Source organism: Amblyomma americanum, chromosome 11 (genome assembly GCF_052857255.1).
Source record: "Amblyomma americanum isolate KBUSLIRL-KWMA chromosome 11, ASM5285725v1, whole genome shotgun sequence".
Classification (NCBI taxonomy): Eukaryota; Metazoa; Arthropoda; class Arachnida; order Ixodida; family Ixodidae; genus Amblyomma; species Amblyomma americanum.
The window spans coordinates 30,840,681-30,852,895 of NC_135507.1; the positions used below are offsets into that span (position 1 = coordinate 30,840,681).

Here is a 12,215-nt window from a genome sequence, read left to right on the forward strand (position 1 = left end):
AGGGCGCCGATTAATTAACTGCAGCAAAAAAACTTCGACAACTCTTCATAGCTATAAATCGATGACATTGAAGCATGGTGCAACAGAGCTGTCCCTAGCGAGCAAGCGCCTTTTTTTTTTTTTTTACGGCGGCCCTGGAACCAGAAGATACCCTTGAAACTCGCCCAGTACTCCCGGCATATCTCACTGCGCCTCGCCGGGGCTTGCACAAAGCACGTGCACTGCGTCCTAGATGTGAACAGCTTGCGGACTTATTTATGCAGGTGTGGCGAAAAACGCGGAGCCAGTGAGGCTCTCACAGCCAAACTGTGTCATTTATATACGCACGTGCGTTAACACCAGCAAATGACAAAGAAAACGCCACGAATCTTTTACTCATTTGGGGCCACCACATTTGGGTTCAGACACAGATCTGTTTGTACCGCTGTTCTGAATTTCCTGCTAGAATCTCACCGACTGCCACGCTAAGGGTTACAAAATTTTCTTTCCTCTCCATTATTACATTCTGGCTTAATAATTCTGTTCCATGCAGTTCCTCTCTTTATTATTATTATTATTATTATTATTATTATTATTATTATTATTATTATTATTAATTTTCAAGCCAAAACTTTCATCACTTTTCTGTTCATGAGGAAGAATCCTCCGGTGTTGCTCTCCCGCGTGCTTTTAGTTTTAATTACCTGAATACAGGTGAATAGTCACCCGATTCTTGGCCGATCCCCCAGTGTGTATATGTGCCATCTTTTGATAGGCTAACAACAACAACAACATCTTTTACTCTTTGTACCTCGCACGCAGCAGAGTGCAAATGCAAATTTTGGAATCGTTTCACCTGGGGAAGCATTTGTAACGGCGGAGACCCCACCTCAGATTGACGCCTGTCCATAACAAGGGACGGAATAACACTCCCGCCTTCGTTTTAACGCGGCGTTTACGAGCTATTAGCGAAGTTTGAAAGAGACCAGCAGTAACTACTTTGACAACTGTGGTTCCGTTCACAGTCGAGAGAGAGATAATGCTCATCTTATACGGAAGACAGAGCTACGGGCTAAAAATAGAGACAGTTAGTTAAACAACACTGACATTGCGAAGGGTCCTGATCCTGCCCTTCACACCGGCGCAATAACTTTCAAATTCTTGGTTTTTGACCTTCAAGACAATGGCCTCCACGAAGCAATATAAATCCTATCATCATCAACAACACAGCCTTACTACGTCCGCTCTAGGGCAAATTCCTCCCCTGGTGACCTCCAAATTAACGATGCCCCGTGCCACCTGCGGCCACCATACCCCGCAAACTTCCCAATTTCATCCGCCCACCTGAATATCTGACGACCCCCCAGCTACAACTTCCTGCGCTTGCAATGATCAATTCGCTATTTTCCCTTCGCATTACATGCCTTCAGCTCTTGTGCGTTTCTATATCAAAATCTAAATGGTGTACTTGAAAATTTCGTGATGTATCCCACATAATTTTTCAAGCACTCCTTGTTTCCTGCTCATGTTATCCTCTAGTCTATCTCTCTGCTAACCTCCAACCCTCTGAAGAACAGCATGCCAGAGGTTTTAAACATCAATGCTGAAGTTAATGCTCCTCAATAAACATCAGTCTCTCTCTCTCTCTCCCTCATTACGACCTTCGTTTGATGGTACTGATGTACCGCCGCGGATAGAATAACATGGACCACCTCCGGCGTTCCATAAGGAAAATAGAAAGGCACTCTGCCTTTATGTGCAAACGCACAAGTGGCATTTAGTTTTCTTTTTCTCACACTTGCCATAAAGGAATAATTTGGGTCCACGGTATACTACGGGAAACCATGTAAGGTATTTCGTGCAGGAACCGGGAAAGTATCATGCTATTATTGTTGTCGGTCAGCCACTTGGAGAAATCCTCCTCGTCGCCGTTAGTCCCACTTCCGGTAAAAAACCGTGCCCTTGAAGCCCTTGTCCCTGCACAAGTCCACAGCAGGTGGCGAACATTCACCACTGCAGCCGGTGTGGAACACCTCGGGCAGGTTATGGGTCCTGCGACTTCTTGAGAGCCCCATCGGCACGTGGGCGACGGCGTAAGGGCCACCCCAGCCATTCTCCTTCCAGGGGATACCTCCTCCAATCTCGTTAAGTTGCATACATATATATCAAGTACCCATTAATTCTTTGGTAGGTAACGCGTCAGAGTAATTCGACCGGCGAAGCACGGTCCATGTTACTCTGTCCACGACTGTGTCCAAGCACAAGTTAACCATTACCATTAGGCTGTCGGGCGCTAACCGTAACAAACCAGTCTTGCACAAGTATATTGTCCATCTTCACCGATAGGGAATCCAAATGCATCTGTCTACCAACCTTGCTTAGCACGCCGAAAGCGTTACACAGGTACTCGGTATTCATTGACCAAAGCAGAGACCGCTAGCAACTAACCATGTGTCTCTTTCTTCTTTGGGAAAGGGTGATAAAAAAATGAGATCTGTTACGTACGTATACACTTATCCGTTTCTCCAAAACGACCACACAACAGTGATCAAAGCGAATTGCTGGCGTTTTAATAGCAACTGAAGTTGAAAGTGTACTGGTAAAGTGGCGGCTAACAACGTTCACTGTCATCAATTACGTTAGTTGCAACGCATAATGTAAATCCACGCAATAAGTTGCTCGGCGTGCCAGGTGTCAAATGGCGGCACTGTAAAGGCACTTGCACGTTACAAACAGCCGTTGGCAGAACTCCAACGTAAAGACCCCAAGAACATACCAGCAAACACTGTACCGATGGCATTCCCCGTGTAGGTTCCGGACAGAAATCCACGCGGGCCCCTATAGAACAGGTTGCCAGCTTATTTTTGAAATCTCGACTGCATATTTTGAGAACGTATTTGGGACGTTTCCGCGTTGTGCTACGGAATATATGGTCGTGACTACTCAAGTTCGTTAAATAGCATAACGGCTTCGGTCCGAAAGCTTCCAAATGGAATGTTCTGAAAGACTTACCCATGTCACCTCTCATTAAAATGAAAGAGTCAAACATGAAGTCATTGTCATGTTGATCAGTTACAACGGAACTATACAGCATCAGGCGAACCTACCGATAGTCGTCAAACATGCAGTGTTGTGAGACGAATGAAGCAAGCAGAACGTCTCGGTTCAATGAGGTATCTTCGCGTTTTCGCAAACACTATATTCTGGCAAACTCCTCGACAATGAAAGCTCCGAACGGTAGCTCTGAAAAAGGAGCAAAAACTGGTTCAGCCTTGAAGCCGGCGACTTGCACGCAGCTGTGAATGCGACCATGGGAACACCGCCGTGGTCTATAAACGGCGCACGGAAACGCATTCTCCAGCCGCAACGAAATTAGCAAGGCGGTAAAACCATTTTTGCCCTTATCATCGTCGGGCGTCAGAGATAACGAAATGATACTCACTTTCAACCGCACTCCGTCCGGATCGTTGACTTAGACGGAATACGATGAACGCAGGTGCGTTGTCGACAAAACGCGACACACACACGCACACACACAGACACGCACAGATCGACTTCTTTTCCGCTTGAGCTTGGAGCGAACGCAGAGCAGCGGCTTCCACAAAAACGTGTGCAGTGCGCCCGTTCGAAAAGACCACCTTGAAGAAACGCGCCGGCAAGTTCTCGATCGGCGCTGAGCCGCCGCTACAAAAGCGAGCCGCTCACTCTCGCCGCCGTGGTCACTGTAATCCCGCTTCGCTCCAGGCGACGGACAGCTTTCGCCCGGCGCACGCCGCACGCCGCATCCGCTGCGACTTGACGTCACTTCCTGTTCGCCTGCTATGCCAGGCGCGCGCGCTGCACGCCTCGAGCGCGACAATGTAAATTCTTTTTTTTTCTCGTTCCAGCGCTCTTTTTGACACCGATCGTCGCATGCCATGTTTGTGACTTATTGCCGCGCTGATGGAGCGAGGTGCCGTAGTTTGTGAATCATTCAAATTTCAACTCAGTTAGCGCGCTTGTCCGCCTTTGCTGCACTGAAGTGTGTACTTGAGCGGTTGATGCGCATACGGGACGAAAAATCGGTTTCAACCAGCACCGGTGCATACATATTCATGAAAAAATTAATAATGACAAACCCGCATGAGAGGTTCCCATTACAGCAGATTAGCTTGGTATACATATACCTGTTTCATTTTACTTTACAACTTTTTAAAAAAGTAATCTGCCCTAATTTCCTTTATCGAATAAAGTTGGCGCCCGCGCGCAGCCTGAACAATTGTATTATAATTTGTAAATAGTGTATATATGCCCTCACCCCTATCTCTTTCCTACTATCCCCTCACCTCTTTCGTTTCACTTCTTCAAACTACCTGCTATCCTTTATTTCCGCTACCCCAGCTCAGGTGCCACCGATTAGTGATGGCAGATGCCGGGGTGAGCAAACATCTTTTACCTTCCTTTTGTTATATTAAATAAATAATCACTTACATAAAGTGAAACATCATGTACGCGTATGTACATATAAAAACTGTTTAAATGATTTCCTCAACTTTATTTGCGATTTCTGAAAAGCTTTGGTCATAGGATACTCATTTTTTTACCTCTACGCCACACTCCAACAAGTTGAGTAATGCCATATTGGGTTCGGTTTATGGGGGTTTAACGTCCCAAAGTGACTCAGGCTATGAGAGACGCCGTAGTGAAGGCCTCCGGAAATTTCGACCGCCTGGGGTTCTTTAACGTGCACTGACAGCGCACAGCACACGAGCCTCTAGAATTTCGCCTCCATCGAAATTCGACCGCCGCGGCCGGGGTCGCACCCGCGTCTTTCGGGCCAGCAGCCGAGCGCCATAACCACTCAGCCACCGCGGCGGCTCAGTGCCATATTGCAAGACGTTATTTGCGAATTACTGTAAGTTTTGGAATACTATACTATAATGCCTCACTTTTTAAATTCATTGCTATGGTTTACAACCCCTGCACACACACTGCAATGACATGTTGGCGCTGTGGGGATTGTGCTCAATAATATTGTTTCACTGCGTGCCCGATCCGATTTTCTTCCAGGTTACCAGATTCGTATACGAAACTATATATAGTTACTAAGAAGAAAATGTACCCTTATCACTAACATGAGCTTACTACCCACCAGTTTGTTCGCCAGTCGTACAGGACAGGGCTAACCAGACAGATATGGGAGAGGCCTTTGTCCAGCAGAGGGGGTAGTCAGACTGATGATTATAAATTTTCAAAAAATAGGTTTTTTGTGGTAAAAATAAGGGGTTTTGCAGCATTACCAGTGTTGGCGGGAAACACAAAATCATATTAAGAAGTAAGCTGATTAACTAATCTATAATTCACTTTTTAACTAGTGGAGTTAGGTGCCTAGTTGCAATTAAAGATTTTTAGCCGGTCGTTAGTAATATCTATATCAGTATTTAGAATTTCGAAAACACGATTAACCTCGCCGCTGTGGCTCGACAAAATCTGGCTGCATCGCGCGAAAATACATGTTCTTTCGAAAGCATGCAGGCAAAGCGACCCTCCAGTAGACGTAACTAGTCGAAAAAGCCAAATATTCTATATACTGTATTTGTACATAGTGCGTACTGCCGCCCTACCTTTATCCTTTCTTACTATTACCCCCCCCCCCCCCCCTCTTTTTCCTTCCCTCTCCCTGTTCTTTTATTCCCGCTAGCCGCAGCTCAGGTGCTTCAGGTTTCGATGGCAGATGCCGCGGCTAGCAACATCTTTTCCTTCGACTGTTATCTTTATTAATAAATAGGCACTAACAACTACGTTGTCGAGCCACGGCGCCACAAATAATCGCATTTTCTAAATTCTAAAAACTGATATAGCTATTACTAACGGCCGGTTACAAGTATCTAATTGCAACTAGGTGCCAGACTCTACCAGTTAAAGTTAATTATTAAAAATTAGATAGCCAGCTTACCACTGAAGACGATTCATCAGTTTTCTGGTGTCAGCCAAAATTGGTAATATTGTGCCGCAAAAGCCGTTTTTACCCCAAAAGCCCATTTTTCAAAATTTTTTTCCTGAAACACCCGGCATACGGGACACAATTATTGCCATCCAGTTTGTCAGGATAAGTGAGCTTACCTATCTGGGCCCTTGTGAGAACAATAAATAAAATCACTTAAACATGTACACCCTTTATCAAAAGTTTAGAGCCGCAGGAGGTTTACCCTAAGCAGGGGCGTAGCCAGAAAGGGTGTTTCGGTGTCAGAGCACCCCCTGAAATTTTCTGAGCGCTTTTTTTTTTCGCCCACGCTATTTACACACCGCACCTATATACTGAAATGTAAAAACGAAAATAAGAAGAGTGTAGGTTTATTCCCGAAAAGATTGAAGTACATTGCCGTAGATCTGCTGCAGGAAGCGGAAGTTATTGCAGAGAAGAGCCACTCTTCTTCCCCATCACGCAGCGCATGGCCCTCCTTTTAATCGTAGGCACAGTTCACCCAATTAAACGTACCTTTTCCCGTCAGCCTATTTTTTCATCCTTTGCATTGTCCTGAAATGATCATAAACTATCACGAAAATAAAAATTGGCGATTTTTTTTTAAACCACCTCTGCTGCCGGGCACGGATTCACATGCAGAAGGGTAGAAGTTTTGACAAATGCCATTCGTTCGCAGTTGGTGACTTTGTTGTGGAGCAGAAGCTTTTGTGTTTTTGTATAGTATGTGCAAATATTGTAAATAACCGTGATTTTTCGTGCGATCTTTCCTTTTTCTGAGAAAATAAATGTTCTAATTATGAATCAAGTCCTCTGAGTCCTGCGTGCACTCGTATCTTTACGTAGATATCAGTGATTAGACATAGTCTCGTCCTCTGTCTATGTTTTTTAGCGCTGGGTTTTAATACAAGGAAATCTGTGAGGCGGTCGTGAATGTGGGCGGAGCTTCAGTGCAGACCTAAGTTGTATCCATCTGTAGGTATTGACAGAATCATCCACAACATTACCAGTTAAACAAAAAACTACAGCTTTGATCTGGCACACAAAATTTTATGGTGAAAGTCTGATGCCATGGATCTACTCCACATGTCCACAGATAACCTATAACCTACAGCAGGCAGTTCAGTCTTCCTTTTAAAAAGCTTCCAATTTTTACTGTTTATGCTCGTCAGTGTGTCTTCCGTTTTATGGGCAAGTGTCAACTGAAAAGAGAATGGCAAACAGCAGCACACTCCAAAGCACAGCAGTGAGAGAAAGGCTCTTTAATGGCCAGAATTTAGTCAGTGTTTGAAAAGTGCTGACATGCTATCCTGGGTTGGGAAGGGGCTTTATAATAGACGGGTGGAAAGAGATTGGTGCAGGAAATTTAAACGAGAGAATTAAATATAAACAAATAATGTGGTCATTTAACTGCAGAGAGCACATTCAGAAGGTCAATGCAGGAAATGTTTTGAAGTTAATAAGTCCAGCACCCTTCAGATGGGCAGACAATAAGTTCAGCATAAGGCAAATCATAGCAAGGGAGTATACAAGGAGGTTTAAAAGTATGTGAATCCGTTCAATGTCCTACAGATACCTGAATAAAAAGTTCAGGGCGCGGAACTACTGTGAAGAGCAGGCCGAGGGGCCTGAAACACCGTTCAATAATGGCACTAGTGTGAGGGTCTCCATTTTGTGCTCATAGTATGCTCGCTTGTCTGTATGTTCTAACAAACTGCGCTACACTGTTTCGACTGAGCCATGGTTGTCGCAACAGGAACTGTTTGCTTATTGGTATTGGAAGCTGCTTGTGAATGCGGCATTCAGCTGCAGACAGTGGTAGACAGATTCCAGTCAGCGGGGAAGTCTATGAGGAAGTCTAGTTTTCAGGTGCGAGTTAACAGAATGAATAAATGCATAGTGATGAGATGCCAAGTTGTAGAGCTGACCCTTGTTTTCATAAGCATATTTTTTTTGCTATTAAGGAGTATAGACACCTAATTTTGGAGGCATGTTTTCTGCTCTACAATGATCTGGAAGACACTATAAACTATTGCATGAATCACCATATGGTATTCGCCTACGGCCGCTAAACAATTCACAATTGAATTTTTCTGTCATGCTGTTTCGGTTCCAACAGCCAAACGATGACTGCGACGTCAAAGTGTGCTTATAGGTCACAAAATGAATGAGAAAGGTCGCATTATATTTCTGCTTCTAAATTTGTTCTCAATTCGTCTTTTGAGGCATGCTGGCTTCAGCACTGCAGTGAACCAAAATGACAAAGCAGCAATTATATCGCAGTTTTTTTCCTGTCTCGCGTCGCCTATGAGCACACTTTTACATCACAGTCATCGTTCAGCTGTTGAAACCGAGACAGCAAAAATGTTGGATTGTAAATTATTTAGGAGTCGTAGGAGTATACCATGTGGTAATCCATGTATGATGCCTTACGCATCATTGCAAAAAAAATATGCACAAAAAATTTAGGTGTCTATATTCCTTTAATGACGCGGTAAACACAGCAGTGCACATCAGTGCATCTACGCGCATGCAAGAATTACATTATGTACACGTGCATGTCAGCACAGAAGTCATGCACCGGTCCTGAAGCCATGTGCCGTCAACACTACACTTTTCAACAAAAAACAATATTCAGCTGGTGCTTGAATAAGTATCCACGTTTCAACTCAGTCAGTTTTGGGGTCCCACACGTGCACAAAGACTGTAAAAAGGTCATGGGCACAATAAGCAACGTTTGAGAGTGTCATTACTCATGACAAGCACAAATCTGAATCAGTCATGTTTTGCTTTATTGCAGCAGTGAGTGTTCAGCCTATTCTAAACACCGATGACAGATGAAAATGCCAAAAAAAGAAGACACTAAGTGTAAACAGCCAGTTGCCATGCCGGCCTGTACTGGCAAGATGCCGCATCTTGTAGATTTCAAACGGTGAGTATGTACAGAGCTCGCCATGGGCTTCGCCTACATCAATGGCGTACTCGTGGCATGCACGTTAATGCTTACTTTTACACCTCATTCCCACAAGGGCCGGTTTCTGCTCCATGCAGCCGCTGCCCCTCTACGATCGCTTATAACCTTAAAGGTGTGATGCACATGTTCACTGTTTTCACAACACTGCTGTAACTGTACATATTTGCATTGGCTGCTGAGTCAAGCAACAGCACTCAGACTGCGCCCAATCCTCTGAAAGCACATGCTCTTTACACAGGATAAAGGAGAGTTTAAATACTACTTCACGATAACTGCAGCTCAGTGAGAAAAAAACCTCAGAAACACAATCAGCCGACTGCCAAGTACATCTGGAAACACTCCCCACAGAGTCATGCTTGACAATAAGACACATTATGCAACCAGCGCAAAACACACTGTTTTCAAGTAGCTGTCAGTAACAATCCAAAGGGGCAGAAAACTAAGAAAAACAGTTCTGGGACTCATGCAGTATTGTAAGCATTCTTTCTCTTGAGGGTTTGCACACAATGACGCTACTGTAAAACCACCACGGCATGTTAGAAGTAACTGCACCAACTCTCTGCTTAATTCCATTCTCTGCGAACGCTACCCACAATCAAAGAGCTAAAAAAAAAGAAGAAGCCTTGTCCACTGAGAGCGGGCAATGCACCATACGCCGAAATGCACCACAAAAATCTCCACGATTAAGACCAAGGTGATCACTGCTCTCTGCAGAGATTGAAAGGACTGACAGCACAAATGACAGCTGCAATAAGTCACTGCCCCTCCAAAAGACACAGTACATGAGAGGTCATATGAGTCCCCGCAGCTTCTTATATTCTTCCAGGTTCAGAGAGCGTTTCGGAAGTGCTGGCCTTGCACCAGATGATGGTCTTGCCACGGCTGAAGGCGCAGAGGAGACCGAGATGTCCAGGTCGATTTTGATGTCAAAGTCATGTGCAGAAAACATGTCCTCCTCACTTCTGTGCGGCTGCTGATCTTGCTGCTTGCGCACCGGTTCAACTGGAGCTGCGCTGACCACTGGTTGCTCAGGTTTTTTCTCTGGGACCGGCAGCGGTGCCACAGGCTTAGGATCCGCCGTCCTTGTCTTGGTGACCAGACTTGGAGCGCACTTTCGCCTTGTGAAGGGATCATCAGCCTTTTCTTTGTTTAATTTGGCCTCTTCCAGGATGGCACGCTCAATTTCCACAATGTTCTTCAGTCGATTCCGCTCGTTTATGTAGCTGATGGCACTTATTGTGCTCGTACGCTGCTTGTCCAGCTCCCGGGCACGCTCCTCGAGCTGTTCTAGCTCTCCACCTAGCCTCTGCGCTTCTTCGTGGTCTCCCTTCTGCTCCGCCATTTCTTTCTGCTTCATGAGCTGGGTCTTCCGAACAGCGTAGTTGTGCGGGTTTCGCTTGAAGCGCTGTTTCTCAGATACAATGCTCTCCACGTCCGACTCCTTGTACTGGTAGTTGAGAGCATCCTGGATATCCTTGCCTTTCCTCACCACCTCTTCCGTGGTGGGAAACGAGACCCCCTCCAGGGTCATCACTTCCCTCCACTTCTGGAACTCGGAGTCTGAGAAGTCCTGGTTGGAAACAAACTCGAGCCGAAAGACCCTCTCCTGTTTACCGTGCTTTAGCCGCAGGCCCTTGTTTGTGCGAGCACGTCCCAGGGAGTACACTTTTGCCGTCTCGACCACATCCGTGATCTGTGCCACCCTGTACACAGCGCGACCATTGTTGGAGCCAATGCCAATTCGCACAAAGCAGCCAATCACCGTTTTGGCAAAGAATGGAGCGTGCACCCAGCGCTCAAGCTTGTGACGCGAGAGTCGTATCTTGCCAATTTCTTCTTTTGTGGCGGCTATCTGTGGCTTGGCTTCCTCCTCATCAGAGGATGAGGACGAAGAGGACGAACGACGACGATCTGATGTGTCCCCTCCGGCCTGGTCGTCATCCTGGTCATCATCCCTGTCAGAGGCATCATCATCATCATCGTCCGAGTAAATGTCACTTGCCTTGAGCTTCCTGGATGTCTGGGCTTGGGACTCCTCTTCCTCCTGGGGTTTCCGTTTCTCCTTTTCCTCCTCCTCCTTTTGCAGCTGCTCCTGGAGTTGTTTTCGCTTCTTCTCGCGCTCGGCTCTCAGATCCTTAATGGCCTGTGCTTTCTTGTCGAGCTTGTCCTTACGCTCCTCGACCATGCGACGCCGTTCTTTGCACCTAGAGCTGGCCGACACGCCTTCTCCCCCTTTGCTGCTGTTGGAACTGCCTTCTTCCTTCTTCGCCTTCCGCTTTTGCTCATTACGTTTGGCGAGCCTCAGCTTCTTTTCGATCTCAAAGCGCGTCTTCAGCACCTCTCTCTTCTCAATGCGGTTGAACAGCTCCTGCTCACGCTCTTTCTCGGTCATCTGTGCCAGGCGCGCCTGGTCCTCTTCGTCACCCATGAGGTTCTCGTCGTAGCCATCGTTGAATTCCTCCTCTTCCGGATCGTCGTCATCGTCGTCGTCGCTGCCACTGCCGCCGGCCGGCGCCGAGGAACCGCCGCCAGAGTCCGAGACTTCGCCTTCCTCGGGCTCGGATGAGGACGATGCGCTGCTCTTGTTCTCGGCCTCGCTACCCGACGAGCGGTTCTTCCGGACCGTCTTTTTCGACAGCTTGCCTTTGCGGGCTTTGGCGCCTCCCTTGCCATCAACGGTCCAGTCGTCGTCGCTCTCGGACGTCTCCGAGTCACTGTACGCGGCCGCGCCTGGCTTGGAGCTCTCCTCGGGCTGCGGCTTCTGTGGCGAGCCCTCAGACTCGGATCTTTTCTTCTTGGCGAGCAGAAGCAGCTCACCGTCCAAGTCGTCGGGGCTGTCACTTTCCCCGCTACTGGACTCCAACACTACCCGGTTTTTACGCTTCACCATGCTGCGCGCGAGTGGGCTAGCCTACAGTGATGGCGAGAGTCAGACTTTTTGCGGACTCACGCTTTTTGGCGATCTCCTTCGGCTTGGTACCGCCTAGCTATCGCTACAAGCACACATTAAACCGAACGGATGAGATCCGTGATACAACTTGGCCCGCACACTCAATCGCAACATCCATCATGGCCGCCCAAAATGAAGCGATGCGCTCGCCCGGCAGAGCCATGGGCCGAGATGGGGCGCAGAGCAACGTTGAATATCCAGTATTAAATTTACTGTTTTGTTAATCATTTTTTAAGTTAATAACTACAAGGAGTGGTTTATTCTGTTCTCGCAGCGTGTTTTAAAGTGAAGCGCACAAACCCGGAATTACCAAGGCAAAGCTCGGCAAAAACAAAACGCATTTCCGTTTC

At 46.7% G+C, this 12,215-nt stretch overlaps 2 protein-coding genes across 2 annotated transcripts in view; both read right to left on the minus strand.

Annotated features, from left to right (window-relative positions):
* The window catches only part of LOC144110526 (uncharacterized), a 286,270-nt gene extending 282,494 nt beyond the window's left edge, over positions 1 to 3,776 (minus strand). The window contains exon 1 of the mRNA XM_077643514.1: positions 3,422 to 3,776. The gene's annotated coding sequence lies outside the window, so the exon portion shown is untranslated. The remainder of the gene's footprint in view (positions 1 to 3,421) is intronic.
* A 4,940-nt stretch (positions 3,777 to 8,716) lies between these two features.
* Rtf1 (RNA polymerase-associated protein Rtf1) lies at positions 8,717 to 12,191 on the minus strand. The gene has a single exon (XM_077643561.1). The coding sequence runs from the start codon at positions 11,803 to 11,805 to the stop codon at positions 9,706 to 9,708; it is 2,100 nt and encodes a 699-aa protein (XP_077499687.1). The 5' UTR covers positions 11,806 to 12,191; the 3' UTR covers positions 8,717 to 9,705.
* Between the last annotated feature and the right edge of the window lie 24 nt (positions 12,192 to 12,215).